This window comes from Cynoglossus semilaevis, chromosome 1 (assembly GCF_000523025.1).
Source record: "Cynoglossus semilaevis isolate Cse_v1.0 chromosome 1, Cse_v1.0, whole genome shotgun sequence".
NCBI classification, from domain to species: Eukaryota; Metazoa; Chordata; class Actinopteri; order Pleuronectiformes; family Cynoglossidae; genus Cynoglossus; species Cynoglossus semilaevis.
Window position 1 is genome coordinate 28,617,501 of NC_024307.1, and position 15,974 is coordinate 28,633,474.

The following is a 15,974-nucleotide window of genomic DNA, read 5'->3' on the forward strand; positions in this document are numbered from 1 at the left end:
CAAATTTACTTTTTCGCGTTTCTGTTCATTCTTTAAACTCGTTTCCACTGTTCTCTCAGTGTCTTGATTTTCTGTTGTTGGTTTTCCCCTGCTTCTTTTCTCCAAAAAACCTTCCTGTATTTTTCCTTCTTTTTCAGTCTTCTTTTTGTCCTTCCTCTGCTCTTTTGATGTCCTGGTTCTCTCTGATTTCTCATCATTACTTATTTCCACCATCATGTCTGTGTCCTGCTTGTGCCTCCTGCCTTTTTCTTTCTTTGTGTCTTCAATTTTTTTCTCTGTTGGATCCTTGTCCTTCTTGTCCTCTTTACCACTTCTTGCTCTTTCAGGATTCTGTTCATCCCTTTTTCTGACAGTCATATCCTTGTCCTGCTCATCTTTGCTGCTCTTTTCTGTATCTTTCTCCTCTGGTTTGTTTTTTATTTTTTCCATTGCCACCTTCTCTGTGTCTTGGCTCATAACCTTTTCATCACTCTTTACTGTTTCCTCCTCAGTGGGCGTCGTGTCTCCTCCGATCATAGTCTTCACCAGTACTTTTGTTCGTTGTCCAGCTGTTGCTTTGACAATCTTCCCTATTATTCTCCTCTCTTCCTTCTTTTCTGTCTCTTTTGACTGCTTCTCCAGCTCCTGACCTTTCTTCTCTTCCTCACGGGCCTCACGACCTTCTTCCATACAACATCCTTGCTTAGCTTCATTCCCAGCTTTCTCTGTGTTCTTGCTTCTTTCACGTCCCATCTCCACTGTCTTCCTTATTTTTGCAGCCATGTCTTCAGTTTTTCTAAAAAAACAAAATAAAAACACAGTCAGTCAACCATCTTCCACTGCCTTAAGTGTAATTTTATGTTTTTTTTTCCTTACAACATTCTCTTCATTGCTTCCTTCTTCTTTACTCCCTGGCCATCCTTCAGAAGGCTTTGAAGGGACATCAGGACGCTATCCCTCTTGGCCGCTAGGTGGCGCCGTCGCTGCACATTATATTATAAAAATGGTTTTATCTAGTATTTTACTCATTGGAATCAAGCACTCATTCTGTTTTCAGATGTTTGTATAAAAACAACAAAAATGAAGGAGAGAGATAGTTCAGATAGTTTTACCTCTTCGTCCTGAGAACCTTCTCTCTTCTCTCTTCCCACTGGCCTCCATCTTTTATCATCCCCTCCTGTGCACCCTGTCTTTATCACTCTACTCGTGTCCTCCTTTTCTGTCCCCTCCACCTTTCCTTCCTTCATTTCCTCTCTCGTTTCCCTCCTTTGCTTCTTGCTGCTCCTCATTTTTGGCTTTTCTCCAGTTTTGTCGTCCTGCATCCTTTTTGTCACCTCTTTTCTTGCATCTCCTTCTCTATCCTTTGTCCCCGCCTCCTCCTCTCTCTTGCTGAACTCTTCTGTCTTTCCTCCCTGTTTAGTGTCCCGTGTTTCCTTCTCGGTGCCCCTGGACTTTGTGCTTCCTTTTCTTTCCTCCTTGTTCTTTTTAATTTCTTCATTTACATTTTCCTGTGTGTGTTCTGTTACCTGCTTCTCCTCCTTCCTCGTCTTGGCTCTCTTCTTTCCTTTACCTCCTACCTCCTCCTTGCTTCTCCTCACCTTCATTCTTCTTTCTGACTGTTCCCCTCCCTTCTCGTCCTCCTCTATTGACCTTTTCTTTAGCTCTTCTTCCTTTATCGCCCCTGCTTTTTCCTCTAACTCCTCACTCCGAAACTTCACCTCCTCTGTGTTCTCCCTGCTCTTCTCCTCTCTCCTTCTCATTTCTGTCACCCCCTTTGTTTCTTTTTCTGTGTTCCTCATCTTTGTCTTCTTCAGCACATGTCTTTTTTTCTGCATTTCTTCTTTCTTTTTTTCCTCCTTTTGTTTATTGTTTATTGTTTTCTCCTTTTTCCCCTCTTTCACTCTCATCCTTTTCCTCTCACCCTTTCTTCCTTTCCCTATCCTCTCCTTCTTCTCTTCCTCTCTTCTGTCCTTAGCCCCTTCCTCCTCCTCAGGTTCTCTCTCCCCTTCCTCTGTCCTATTCTTGTACTTCTTGCCATCTTCATCTCCATCCTGTTTCTTTCTTCGCTTCCCTTTTTGCCCCACTTTTTCAGTTGACTTTGTCTCGTTATCTTTTTCCCGCCTCCTCTTGAACCCTCGATTCTCCTCCCTCGTCTCCTCCTCTTTGTCTCTCTGTGCCTCCTCTGTCAAATGAATCAGATTCAGAACAGCAGTGTTATTCAGAAAAGCAGTGAAATCATCAATTACTGAAATTATGTTAGTAAAACATTTTTAATATTCTTACCTGACAGTGTTACAGATGGACTCACAGACGCCCTTTGCTGTTTGAAAGACCAAAGGATTAGTAAAGCTTTAATAAATTATCAACATTTAGTGAATGGACAGTGAATATCAAAAACAGCAGAATGCAGTTCTGATTTAAATAACAGTTTGAGTGACGCATAGAAATCATATCCATTCAAGGACCGTTTATGTTCCATGTATCAAACTGGAAGAAGAAGCCAAAATTACCATCTCAGAAGATGAGTAGCTAAACATCTGTAAAACTCAAATGAGCACTTCCAGTTTTGGTCATTGGAGGGAATTTTCGTGGAAGTTGATGGAGAGAGTGTGGAAAATGCTAAGGCAGATCATTTCCATGTTTTCCAAACAGCCCGTTTAAATGAACAGGCACTCATTACAACAGGATGTAATTAACTTTGTTTTTTATGTTTCCTTTTCTTGAAGGTGTTCTTCTCATCCCCTTATTGTACACCTATGAGAGAAGTTAAAACAAAAACCAACAAAATGCTGAGCCTTTGTCTGTCACAGTTGTTTCCTTCTTACCTGGGTTTTAGTGTCTCTGCTCCTGGTCAAGGTGGAACCTGTAGCTGTTCTATCTTCTTCAGTAGATACATTTTGTTTGTTATGGTTGAGTATTTCCTTCATGTCCAAGAACTCAATTGTCACAGAGGAGTCTTTAATAGCTCCTTCTGTTTGTTTCACCGCAGGTTTGGTTTCTTCTGTTGTCGTTTTTGATGTGCTGGCTGGCATCTAAAGGAAAAACAGAAAGGTGTTGGATGTTTAAGGTTGGGTGATGTCATCATTCAGTGTCAAAAAATAAAAAGATGAAATACTTACTTTCTGTCTTTTTTTCCCCACTGACTTCCTGTTCTCCCTTGTTGCTGGGACCTGTGCCCCCTTTTCTGGCATTAGGCTGGACTCAGCTTTTTTTCCTGGAGAAAATCGCAGTGATGACCGCGCTGGAGTCTGAGCAGCAGGATACTGAGCAGAAGGTCCACCGGCTTCTGCAGCTTCTGCGGCAGAGGTTGGTTCTCCAGGTTGAGATTCCTGAGCTAATGTCTGCTTGGTGGGTGTAGCTGTAGGACTCTGTTTTTCTAGTGTGCTTGTTAAAGAAGTTGGTTTTGCTCGGGTTGATTTAGCAGCTGAAGTTGGTTTTCCTGGGGTAGATTTAGCAGCAGAGTCTGGTTTTGATGGAGTAGTCTGTGAGGGTTTTTTTTGTAAAAGCTGCACAAGAAACAGAATGAAAACATAAATGCATTTATGTATGCAATTTATGTATACAATTGGTTGAATTAATTAAACTTAAAATGACTTCATGATGTTGTCTCTATCTAAATTCCTTTTTTAAGACAGAGGCTTCTGTTTCTACTGCCATAGAAAATCACAGACAATACACTTAAACATGAGAGGAAAACACTGACTTTGGATTTACTGCCGACGCCTGGAGTGTTCTGGATCTCCCACATTCCTTCCTCAAAGCCTTTCAGCCGAACACCATTGCCATATCTTAGCTTGTTGCCGAAAAAAGGGACAACATTGTCTGGAGGGATGTAACCGCTGAGAGAAGAGCAGCAGCTGTTAGTTTAGTTCATTATTATAACCACTGGATTAAATGGTTTTATGCAGTGATGACATACATCTGATGGGTGCCGAAGAAGAAGACAGGGACTTTCTTCTTGTATCCATCTTCTGACTTACAGATCTGTACAAAAACAGGCAATTACTACATATCTACAAGTGACTCTGGTGAAACCTTCATGTCATGTCAACTTACACCTCAACAGTAATAGTTTGTACTTTGTGTATATATGTACGTGTGTGTGTGTGAGTGTGTATTCACCCTGGCCGGCCAGTGAGGGAAGCCCTTCATCTTGGCAAACACCAAGTCTCCTGCTTTGACGTTGTTGCTGTTTTTTCCAGGCATCTTATAAAATTAAGAGTAATCCAAACCCCACAACCTGAATAATACTGTAAGCTGAAAACAGCCTTGAAGAAAAACAAGACAAACTTAAAGACGGAAGACTTAATGACTTAACTTGTATCTCTTTGTGCACAGTTTTCTGTAACAAGACACTTTTTTTAAATGTTGAAATACACCCAAAAATACATGTTTTTACACATCCACTACATATTGTATTAGTTTGTGTAAAAATATATATTAGATTTTTAAACTACATTCCTAGTTTGTAGTCATTTCTGAGCCAACATTTAGCTACTTTTTGAAAGTAGGTTTCTAGTCAAAACCTTGAGTAATACTACACAATCAAGCTTGGATGACCCAAAAAGGAATCTAAAACCCAGGGGGCCATACCATTGGTATATAAAAGTGTATATATATTTACCCATAGTTCAGAGAGCATATGGAAGAAGAAAGATAAACCTAATAGTCTCTAACTCTGAGTTGGTCTCACACTCTCTCACAGAGATGGTTTCTTCTTTGTTTGATTAAAGGGCAGTTACATTCGTAAGGCTGCATTATCTTCTCTGATCACATTTGCATGCATTCGTTCATTATCTTCTCTGATCACATTTGCATGTTTTTAAGATTTACTTGTGCAAAACGATACGTTTCGCAATTCAATTTTAATAGTAAGATAATAACAATGAAGACTTATTCTACTTTGATGAGACTAATTTACAATAGCAGACACTAAGTTTTTGTTAACTTGAAAATGTTTACGTTTCCTCACAGTACAGCAACTGCTTCTATGTTATGTATGAATAGAATACAAGGAAAGGCGATAGTACACCGTCATATCACCAGTTTCGTTTTATCGCAGCATGTTCTCACATTGTTTACAAATACAGCTTCGTTAGCACGCAGCGCTAACACAGCTAGCCGCTCTTTAGCAATTGAAAGGCAGCTTATGGGGCGGGTTTGCACCACTTTCTAAGATATTTGTTGACATAGTAATATGCAAAAACTTACCGATAACAAATACGGATTTTTCGGAGAGTTTCTACGTCCACTGTTCTTTTTTACAACAAGGAATATCTGGTAAACTGACATTACCAATGAGTCGCTGCCATATTGCTTCGTGTCACGTGACTCTGTTTGCGTTCCCGCTTCCTGCTGTTGAGAAGTCGACAGTATTACGTACCCATAACCAACGGCAGGGGTCAAGGCAACAATAAATGTTATTATAATTATTGTCGATATTACCACCAGTTTCACCCGATAGTGCGAATAATTAACTAAAATAATAATAATTAAGTAAAACTATTTTTCATTTTCAGACCCGATAGTGCGAATAATTAACAATTAAGTAAAACTATTTTTCATTTTCAATATTGCTAGATAATGTTGGCAGGAGAAAAAAGGTCACAAGTTAGACATGAGCCATGTTATTATGAAAGGCCATTATGTTACAGGACTAAATCATTTGACAAAAAAGCCATAACTTGTGTCGTAGAACTACAAGAATAAAGATCCCCCATGCACCTTTTTCCTTTTATTTCATGGAATTATTTTATGTAATTGTATTTGTTAGCCTTTGTAATGGTATATTTATTACTATACTTTATAGCATATTTTTAAAACAGTGACCTATTTAATTTCTGTTACACTAATACATCATTTATAAGGTTTTACCTGCAGTCAAATTAATGTATTAACCATAAAAGGTCTTGAAATGATTTTATATCGTAATAAAATAATAGAAAAAAACTATACCATATCAATCCCATCTTTGGGAAATTATTGCATTACCAGCAGATATGCTGTTAACAGTCTGTCCCAAGCATGTGGTTTCTCTGGGAACCAAAACCAGGACTCTCTGCTTCAGAGTCAGGCACACTAACCACCACACTATGGAACCAACAAACAAGTTTGATGCATTTTGGCTGCTAAGATAAATCAAAACATCCACAAACTGCAGCCCTGTCTTCAGGACTAAACCAGGAGTAACAGTTGTTCAATCAGGTTTTCAAGCAATTTTACTATAGATATTGTAAAAAAAATTAAAAAGAGAGAGAGAGAGCTATTGTAAAAAAAAAGAGAGAGAAAGAGAGAAAGAGAAAGGTGCACATATGGATTAAGTGTTTCTTTTATAAATATACCTTTTTGCACAATGAAAAAATCTATTTGACTCAATACAAATTGAGGAACATGTACATGACATTTCATGCCATTTACACAACTCACCATTGAGATACTGCCAACATCTCAATTATCTGATTTGCTGTGGCACTTACTAGTTAGCTGGTAACTATCAATTATGCAAGGACAACCAGCCACCACAGTTACAAGGACAACAACAAAATAGAAGGTTTGTGTATATTTCAGCTTGTCTAACAAATTGATACAAAGCTTGTAGGAACTACAAGGCCAGTTCCAACCTGTTTTGTCCATAATGCCATTCAATACAAACAATCAAACTAGGGAGTGAGAGTTTTAATACAAAGTAAAGTTTATCTAAGTGAAACTACGGGTTTAATCGCTGCCACTATCACTCTCACTATCCTCCTCCTCCTCTTCTTCTTCATCTTTCTTCTCACTCTCGTCCATGAGTCCTGAGAAAAAGTCATTGTCTCCATGAGCCTTCTTAGTCAGAGACTTCATGCGTCCGTCTTTCTTCTTCCTCTTGCGGTATTCGTTGACAGTCGTTTTAGGCAAAGCAGAAATATCCCAGAACTTGATGAGTTGGTCATGACCAGAGCTAACTAGGAAGCGAGAGTCCCAGGACTTGGCGATCTCTTCGATGGGTTCCCCAACATGCTGCCCGATGCAGCCGATAACCCTGTTTGGCAGGATGTTGATGGCTCTGGTGGGGAAATGGAAACATTTGGTTTAAATGGGACAAACAACAACACAACAACACTGTTTTAATAATTCAACTCACCGAATATACCCATCCATGGAGGCTGTGCACACGATGTTGTTTGTGACAGGAACCATGCAATCCAAGGACTCTGCCTTGACAGCAAATCTATCGCTTGTAGCTCCAAATCCATTCCAGTTGAAGATGTACATAGTCCCTTCGCTGGAACCACAAACCACCTTCTTTCCATACTTCATTAACACCACTGAAGTCAGATCACCACTCTGGGGCTCCGACAGAAGCTCAAACCGACGTCTCTTAATGTTGAAGACACCCATAGTCCCGTCACCACTGTTAATAAACACAGAGTTCAAAAACAAGTTTCAAATTAAATGTTCAATTTCAAAGTCAGTGACAAGCCACTGACCAGTCAACAGTGAGTTTGGTTGGGATACATTTCTTCGATGATGTTACCTGGCTGTTAAAAGAATCCTCTTAGCCTGGTCTACGGCGATGTCACTAATGTAATCATCATGATGTTTCAGGTCCATGATGGCCGTCCCTTTCCTCATGTCCCACACCTTTGGACACAAACAGAGACCAAAGCAGGTTGATAGTGAGAGAACATTCTCTGTTTTGGTTTTTTTTGCCCACTCATTTGAAGCCCTTACATCTGTCAAAATCTGATCTAAGTCCAGACCTTCATTGTTCCTCCGTCGTCTCCAGTTGCCAGGATGTTCTCGTCCACCAGCAGCAGGCTGTTGATTGGGGCAGAATGGGCCCCTCGGATCCTGGTGACCAGCTTTCCCTGCTCTACGTCCATCAGATGCACGGACTTGTCCCGGGACACAGTATACAGCTTCAGTCCGTCCTCTGCGAAGCGCACCTGACGACAGGACTTGAGGTGATGCCCTGAGGACCACAGTTCCCGGTTCTCACCCTCTGTACAAGAGTAGGAGAAGGCGTACACGTCCCCGTCTACATCCCCACACACCAGAAGATCTCGGCTCGGGTGCAGCGCCACCGTGTTGGCAATCGCCTCCAGCCGTATATCCTGCGGGGTGTCTCGGACCCGCGGCGCTAGAGATTCGCCTCCGTTCGCCTCTTCGTCGTCATCATTTTCTGGACCCGAAACCTGACCTGAGGACTCTGGAGCTGGTGATTCTGGGCCATCGGGCGTTTCTGATAGTTCTATTTTGTCCGTGTCTGTCGTCGTGGTCACAGATACAGCGTGTTCCACGGGCGCAGCCATGATGTTTTGCTTTTTTCTTCTTCTACACTAGAAATTTCGGCAGAGCCAGCGAAGCTGGTCGTTAGACGGAAGTGACGACATAGACGGCAAAGCTTGTGTCGTTTTCAAACCGCTCCGGATCAAATGTTGAGGTGAGGAAGTTTCTAAACTCTATGTGGTTCTGTTGTTTTGTTGTTTTTTTATTTCATTTCTTATAGTTCTTCCATTAATTGAAATGTGTATTTATTTAACTTCTCGTTCAAATCACGTTAAACAATGTTTGCGTGAAAGCGCATTTGGAAAAGAATGCACGATCCCTTTGGCAAAATATACCATTTAAAAATGAGGCGAGACAAACACCAGTACAAATGCGTTATTACCATAGATTCATGTTTTAATTGATACGACTTCTCTCTCGGAATAATTCGGCTAATGTGTGTCTTACAAAAACATCCAAATATGAATTAGCTCTGGGGGAAAGTTAGTCGATGTTTGTAATCCTGATATCTATGTCGTTCCACGTAATCCAGATTCAGTAGTAAATTTGATCAGGGTCGTCTATATTAATGCGTTATTAAATAAATCAGTTTCTTCACTGACTTGTAGCAGTTGTTTTAAATCGGCAAATCGGATTAACATGTAATAGAACGGACATGTTTTATATGTGACAGTTTTGATAATATGTAGACTGTTGTTTATACTCCCCAGATGAAACGATCAATGCTTTAACCAATACAAATTGTGAAGAAGCCTTTATCGATTTGTATGATGCCGATTTACGGAGGACTTTCGTATATGTATCGCTGAAAAAACATTTTTTAATTTATTTTATAAGACACCGTTTTGCTGGGCGTGTTTGTATACGAAGACAAGGCAACAGCAGCCAGGCAGCAGACACACCCCTTCCGTTTTAAACCAACATTATTTACCAGCATCTTACATAAAATTTACCAGGGACGTTTGCCCAAAGAAGCGAAGATGCAAACCGAGCCAGCGGAGACGAGGAGACTCTCTGGCCGGGGCCAACGAGGGGAAAGCCGGCTCACCAGAGCTGAGTCCCGGAGAAAAGACCCGGTGTCCGCGGTCACTGGTATGAGGTGAGGGATCAACATATAATATGTTATAGTACGACACAGTTTAATGGGATATAAATCAAGGTTGTTTCTTGACTGCATGAAGTGGTCTACCAGAGCTATTATAGAAAATCACAGACTTGATCAACGGCTGCCTTGATGATCCGCTCTGTTGAATTTGGTGTTGGACTTTTAAAAAATGTCCCCCTTATTTTCTGCCCCAGGTCGACCCAGACGCCCATAAGCCCAGAAAAGAAGAAGGGAGGACATAAAGGAGAGACAGGAGGTGCAGGTTGGAGTGAGGAGGTGGAATTGATGAGGTGGAGGGTGAATCAGCTGGAGAAGGATAAACTGGAGGTGACGTCCAGACACAACCAGGAGGTGAGGCACAGAGAACGGTTCTGTCCAACAGAAAGTTTAAAGCCACAACAGCACAAAGCGTTATGGGTGGTGTGTGTGTGTGTGTCAGGTGTGTGTGTTGGAGACGGAGCTGACTCGCCTGAGGTCATTGGTGGAGCGAGGTGAAGCTCAGAGGGCGGAGCTTCAGTATCAGCTAGCGGCAAGTCAGAGAGAGTCAACCCAGGTCACAGAGCTGAGGAGAGACAAGCAGTTGTTGACAGGTACTCACATCAAACACAAACTTACACAACATTTTTATTCTATCATTTAAATATAAAATACATCAGCTTGAGTTGAGCAGAAAGATACTGAAATATAACCAAGAGAGCAGACAAAGCTAAACAGTTGGCAAAAGAATGAAGGTTCACAAGAACCAAAGATAAGAAAAATTGTTCTGGAAAGTTCTTGAATTTACCCTTGGATCTGTGTGTGTTTGTTGTCAGAGAGAGTAACACAGCTGCAGCAGACTGTACAGGAGCTGCAGAAGGTTCTGGAAATCATGCATCGGTCTCGGGAAGAGGACCAGCATGCTTTGCAGCAGGAAGTGGAGAAACGAGACAAACTGATCCAGAGCCTCAGCTCTGAAAACAGACAACGACAGAGGATTCTGCAGGTTAACACACACACACACACACACTTGGAAAAAACACACACACTTGCACACATACAAATAAAGCTGTGAGGGTGTGACTTCTGTGGTTAGGAGCAGGAGGAGGCTCTGCAGGAGCTACACCGGAGGATGGAGGAGTTGCAGAGACAACAGGAGGAGAAGCTGAAAAAGCTGAGGGAGAGCCACGACACCAGCAGGAGGGAAAAGGAGGTGAGAGGGAGGAGAATGCAGCAGGTCCAGTGAGGAGGTTATTAACATCTGTACTGTAACCTTCTGTTCTCTGTGCCACCAGCAGGAGGCAGAGCAACGGCTCAGGGCTCTCGAGTCCAGTCTGGAGGCGGAGCGAGGAGCTCACCTGGAGACAAAGGTCGGGGGTGAACTTCTTTAGGTCACACAGAGATAATCTGTAACATCTGAACGTTATCAAAGCTGGGGTTTGCTAGCTGTTAGTACTTAATTAGCCAAAATAAAGCTAAATTTTCTCCTGAAATGTTAACTAGTTTTGGGTCATTTTTGTTTTTGACAAATAGTTTGGCTGCTTTCTGGCTGTTTGATTTAGTCCTTTTCTTGGCTTTTCTCACCTGTTCTGATTCTACTTTTGTTAATTTTGTTTTGTTTTGCAGTGAACTATAACTAATCTTTGTGTCTATCATTTTGGTTGTAGTTATGTGTGATAAAACCAAACTAATTTTGTGTTCCATTAGCTGCGAGTGAGAGACCTTGAGGCTGCACTGGTGTTGGAGTGCTCCGGTCAGCAGGAGGCGCAATGCAGCCTGGAGCTGCTGAGGGTGCAGTTCAGGGAGGTGGAGAGAGCCTACAACCTGGAGAGAGAGAGGAGCAGCAGCTGTGAGGGCGCTCTAGAGCAGTGAGCAAACACAACAACCTTGACTGACCTGAGCTGAAATGACAGATTTGTATGTCCTGGAACTTTCTTAATTCATCTGATGGTGTGTGTAGGCTGCAGACGGAGTACGAACAGTATAAATCTCACCTCAGCGCAGCTTCAGAAGCAGAGAAGAGGAGAAACTCTGAGCTTTCAGAGAAACTGGAGGAGGAAGTGAAAAGACACGAAGACACGCGGTTATTACTAGAGCAGGTAACACATACACAAATACACACAAATACACACATCTGCACACACACACATTATTTTTGGCTAGCTTTTAGTTACTTAAAGACTAACCTTTAGTTATGTGTTGTGTTGAGCTATTTTTGAAGACCTACTTTGGGTTTTCTCATCTTAAATATGATTTAACACGACATGGTTGAATGGTGAGCTACGCTAACGGCTATCCATTGGATATTATTTGCTCTTTTTGCTGTATTTCTGAAGATGTTCTTTTACACTCTCAAGTTCCTTTGTTCGTTCTGTCAAATAACTAAATCTCATTATTTTTGTTGCATATTTAGGCTGCGAAGATCAGACGTGATACTGAAGATCTTTACGCCACCTTCGTCCAGCAGATCGTAGAAGCACTCAGACATCACAGACTCTCAGGTAAGTGTGTAAACACACACACACACACACACACACAGGTGCAGCTTCACTTCACCTCTCACAACATATCTACAGGCTGTAGTCCTGCTGCAGTGCATGATGGGAAGCCCAGTCCTCCGTCTGAAGCTCTGCGGGCGCTGAAGACAACGCTGGCTGCATCTGAGCAGCGTCTGGAGGAAACAGAGGAGCAGGTCAACATCCTGTTTGTGTTCCAGACCTCACATTAGAGCAGAGAGACACAGTTCACAGCTGGATGTAAACTGAAGTTTAGAAACGATTTCTTCTCCAACACCAAAGTCAGAGTTAGTGATGTTAGCCCACAGGTACACAGCAGTTGCTGATCTAAGGCTGTCTCAACCTACGGTTTAAATGTTTTATTTTCAACTTCTGCTCTAAGACTCTTTTGTTCAGATTTATCTTAGTGGCACGACAGGGCCACCAGGGGCAGCAGTGGACCTGCAGCTGCTGTATCCCTGTGAGATAAAATTGGTCATTTTTTAAATTGACATTAGTGAAAAAGAGTGAGTGGGTTAAAAACCACTAGTGTTTTTATCATTTATGGCATGCTGACTTTTAAATCTCTGGTAGATCCAGGATCAGGTGTTGCTGTCAGAGAGGCTGCAGCAGGAGAACCAGACGCTGCAGCAGCTGACTTCAGATCAGTCCGCACACATACAGGTAAAGATTCACCTGTTCCAGGTCAGTAAGGACCAGGAAGCCAGAACCTGTTGGAATGGATAACGGGACGTGTGCTGTCGTCCTCAGAAATCTCAGGAGGCTCTGGTGCAACTTGAGGAAGAAGTGAAACGTCTGCGACAGGAGAGCTCTGATTGGTCGACACAGAGTCACCGTCTGGAGGAGGAACTGCAAAGAGAGAGGGAGGAGAGAGCAAGAGAGGTTAAGAAGACAAGACAGGACTTTGAGGAAGAGTCAAAGGTGATGTCTCTGTTAAATTGTTCAATATTTAGTCTTTCTTTTTCTGCTGTCCCCACTGGTATCCAGTATATTCTGTGTTCCTCTGAGGTTTAAAACTGGTTTTTAAAACTTCAAAATAAAAGTCTTGGATGCCTGTTCAAAACAAAAGCCTCAGCTATGTGTTCATAGCTAAGCAGTGGGTCTGAGGCCTGATTATGTCCCCTCTCTGTGATATCTCCTGTGATATCTCCCTTCCCCAGGTCCGACTCTCTTTCCTCTACTGTCTGTACCAGCGCCTCCTAGCTGGCTGCGTCCTCATAGGTCCGCCACACAGTATCCTTGGTAACTTCACCTGGAAGGAGCTGTGTGATGTCATCAGTGAACACGTGGACCAGCAGACAGCCGACCTGCAGAAGGCTAAGGAGGAGGTGAGGTCTAGTCAGAACAGGGTACTGTTGGTGCTAAACAGAGTTGTTAGCAGCGGCTACATTAGCCACGATACACCGTGTACAGGATGTATGTAGATAGCTAGATAGATAAATACATACATATATAATGTATACTCCCTTGAAAGTATTATTAGCATGCTTGCTGCTTCTTAATTTGCTAATTAGCATTTAGCATTAGTCTTGATTATTGAAATATTCAGTAAGTATTTGTGTGTGAGTGATGTCATCTTGGAAGAAAAACACTCAAAAGTGAAAATTCTGCTACACATTTATAATCTAAAGTTTTTTTTTATCTCTTCCTCCTTTTTGTAGATTTCAAATCTTCAGGCTGTGAATGATAAAAAGAGCGCATGCATGCGTGAGCTGCAGTGCCACCAGCAGCGAGCGTTCTCCCATCTGGAGGAGAGCGTGAGGAGGAGAGAAGACGCCTGGAGCCAGAAGCTGCAGGTAAGAACATCTCGTCTCCGTCGTCTCTTGTCCTCCAGAGACAGAGGTGATCAGAGCTGAGTTAGCACAACTGTCAGTTGTCTCAACCCTGGTCCCATGATAGCAGACAACAAACTCATCACTTTACTGTCCCCTACAGACCAAAACTTAGCTTCACAGCAGCAGCAGTTCAGACAGACACAGAAAACAGTCTGATTTTAGCAAGTGTTGGATTCACCAGGGACGATCTCCTCCACAGGAGTTCGTTTGAAAGTCACCATCGACTGCTACTATCTACTACCACAAGTCTAACGTCCGTGATACTAGGTTTAGCTGTTGCTGCATTAGCTAGAAGAACGAGTTAGCTAATCCTGGTCTAGTGTCCATAATGTTAGTTAACAAGTTTCAGTCCAGGAGGTTAAATGGTTTGAAAGGAGCATCAACTGTTGGCTCAGTGCTTTTCACATGACATTAATATTAATACTTCCAATTTTCCATCTTTGTGTTGTAGGTTTCTCGCTCTCAATGTGAATCCCTGCGCCACCACATCTCCACCCTGGAACGCCGTCTACGGGTCTATGTCTCCAAGAGCCGCGGTAATTCCTCCTCTCTCCTAATAGCCTGCACCCTGCTGGCCGGGGCATTGAAACACACCCACCAGCGGTTTGTAACGCTCCGAGAACACAAAAGACTATTGTGCCGGCATTTAGCAGAGAGGGAGGCGCTGGAGGAGGAGGTAAGACAACTGGCTGATGCACTGGAAGGAGAAGGAGACAAGAAGGAGGAGGAGAAGACAAGAGGAAGGGGTTTGATCAGAAGGTGGAGGATAAGTGTTTGTGCTGTGCTGGCTGTAAGGAGGTGGTGTGTGTTAACTCAGAAGACAACGGTGAAGTTTCACCTGGAGAGAGGAGGCGCCGGTTTGGCTGTTTGTACAATCGGTGAGTTCACATGGGCAACAGGGAAGGGTTCAAAGAAATCACATAAAGGTACAGACTTAAGAAGCGACTGAAGGAAACATGAGAACTGCAGGTGTAAAATATCTAAATATATATATATATATATATATATAGGTCAAAATAAACTGAAGGCTAAAAACAGGAGCAGAAAAAACTAAATGCCAGTCAAAAACCAGCTCAGTGAGCCAAGAACTTAGTAAAAGATACTACTAGAATATCCAACCATTGGCCATAATATTAGATCATGTAGCACAGAATCAAACAACAAAATTACAAAATATAAAAGCAGTTAAAATAATGCAAATAAGATACCAGTTCAAACTCAACCATCTTTGGTTACAAACAGCGTTTCTGTGTTTTGTTTTTTTCAAAGAAAAACATAGTGAAGCAGATCGTGATGACGCTCGTTGGCTTCGCTCTAAACAGCTCTTCACAACAATAAAATATTGCATGACTGATCTGCAGAGGGCGCTAGCACACACTGGTAACTACACTATGTTTCAACAGCACGGCATCGGCTACAGATTCACAAAAGCAGTTGATAGTATTGACATTGTTCTGTTTGTACCAGACTCCACCTCTCGAGAGCTCAGCGCTGCGGCTAGTTCTTCTTTATCCCGCCTCATGGATCGCATCCTAGACCAATCAGAAACAGCCTGTGAAGATAACGAGGACACACTGATCAAACGTCTGGAACATGGCCTCGACAAACTCACTCCTCCTGAGTCCAACACAAAGGTTCTAATGATAAAGAGTTGGCTGTGAATAATTCACGATGATGATGGTGGAGTAACACAGGGTTCTGTACTGGACACCTGCTGATGTTGGCGTTTCAACTTCAGGTCTTGGTGTCGACCCTCCAACATCACTTCCTCCGTTTCAGCCAACGGCTGCACTCAGCTGAGTTAGAGAGGCGGAGCCTGAGGGTGGAGGCAGCCAATCAGAAAAGAGGATTGGTACAGGCGAAAGATCCCACTGGGGAGATGGTAAGTACTGAACTGTTGAAATGTGGCCCTAACATCGTGAACAGAATACTAGTGCAAAATACCTCAAATTAGCCCCAAAGTTTAGAAACAGCTCACTACAAAAATAAGATTCAGTCCAAAAAAGTCTTTGTTCATTCTGTAGGTTTCTCTGGAGCATTTCCACCGTGTTTGCTCAGAGCTGCATCAGGCTCTGAACAGAGAACAAGAAACTCAGACACTGATCCAGGAACAGACATCGCGTCTTCAGGTGCTGCAGCAGCAGCAGCAGCAGCTAGGTGGCGCCCTCACCTCAAAGCAGCAGCAGCTAGCAATGAGCCACGTCACACAGGTAAAACAAAAGGAAAAACAGCCCCCACCGTCCCTGTTTCTGTTCTCATACTTCCTCTGCCTCCAGGCTCTGTCAGAGGNNN

The 15,974-nt window shown here is 42.6% G+C and overlaps 3 protein-coding genes across 3 annotated transcripts; 1 reads left to right on the forward strand and 2 right to left on the reverse strand.

Moving 5' to 3' along the window:
* Positions 1-6: 6 nt before the first annotated feature.
* On the reverse strand, positions 7-5,346 carry LOC103390124 (hepatoma-derived growth factor-related protein 2-like; the record flags this gene model as incomplete). Its single annotated transcript, XM_017031394.2, has 10 exons — positions 5,191-5,346; positions 4,102-4,247; positions 3,899-3,963; positions 3,683-3,818; positions 3,099-3,485; positions 2,805-3,011; positions 2,263-2,299; positions 1,092-2,161; positions 856-962; positions 7-775 (listed from the first exon to the last, which is right to left on the reverse strand). Coding segments are annotated over exons 2-10 (2,862 nt in total), but the record flags the coding sequence as incomplete, so codon positions are not given.
* Positions 5,347-6,289: 943 nt separating this feature from the next.
* On the reverse strand, positions 6,290-8,293 carry wdr55 (WD repeat domain 55). Its single transcript, XM_008324985.3, has 4 exons — positions 7,722-8,293; positions 7,496-7,602; positions 7,103-7,372; positions 6,290-7,024 (listed from the first exon to the last, which is right to left on the reverse strand). Exons 1-4 carry the CDS (start codon positions 8,271-8,273, stop codon positions 6,694-6,696), a joined length of 1,260 nt encoding a protein of 419 aa, XP_008323207.1. The 5' UTR covers positions 8,274-8,293; the 3' UTR covers positions 6,290-6,693.
* ccdc171 (coiled-coil domain containing 171) lies at positions 8,276-15,971 on the forward strand (the record flags this gene model as incomplete). Its single annotated transcript, XM_017031399.2, has 21 exons — positions 8,276-8,404; positions 9,207-9,349; positions 9,550-9,706; positions 9,795-9,945; positions 10,168-10,337; positions 10,428-10,544; positions 10,627-10,701; positions 11,039-11,199; positions 11,292-11,430; positions 11,745-11,832; positions 11,908-12,023; positions 12,421-12,510; positions 12,598-12,768; positions 13,008-13,175; positions 13,509-13,643; positions 14,134-14,560; positions 14,952-15,062; positions 15,150-15,316; positions 15,421-15,564; positions 15,707-15,892; positions 15,959-15,971. Coding segments are annotated over exons 2-21 (2,905 nt in total), but the record flags the coding sequence as incomplete, so codon positions are not given.
* Positions 15,972-15,974: the final 3 nt, after the last annotated feature.

What these genes read in the sequence shown, in the direction of transcription:
- wdr55 (XM_008324985.3), bottom strand. Translation starts at nt 8,273, where the DNA reads ATGGCTGCGCCCGTGGAACACGCTGTATCTGTGACCACGACGACAGAC. An exon ending in ACGACGGAGGAACAATGAAG is followed by an intron (nt 7,603 to 7,721) that starts GTCTGGACTTAG and finishes TTGTGTCCAAAG; the next exon opens with GTGTGGGACATGAGGAAAGG. An exon ending in AGGATTCTTTTAACAGCCAG is followed by an intron (nt 7,373 to 7,495) that starts GTAACATCATCG and finishes GTTTATTAACAG; the next exon opens with TGGTGACGGGACTATGGGTG.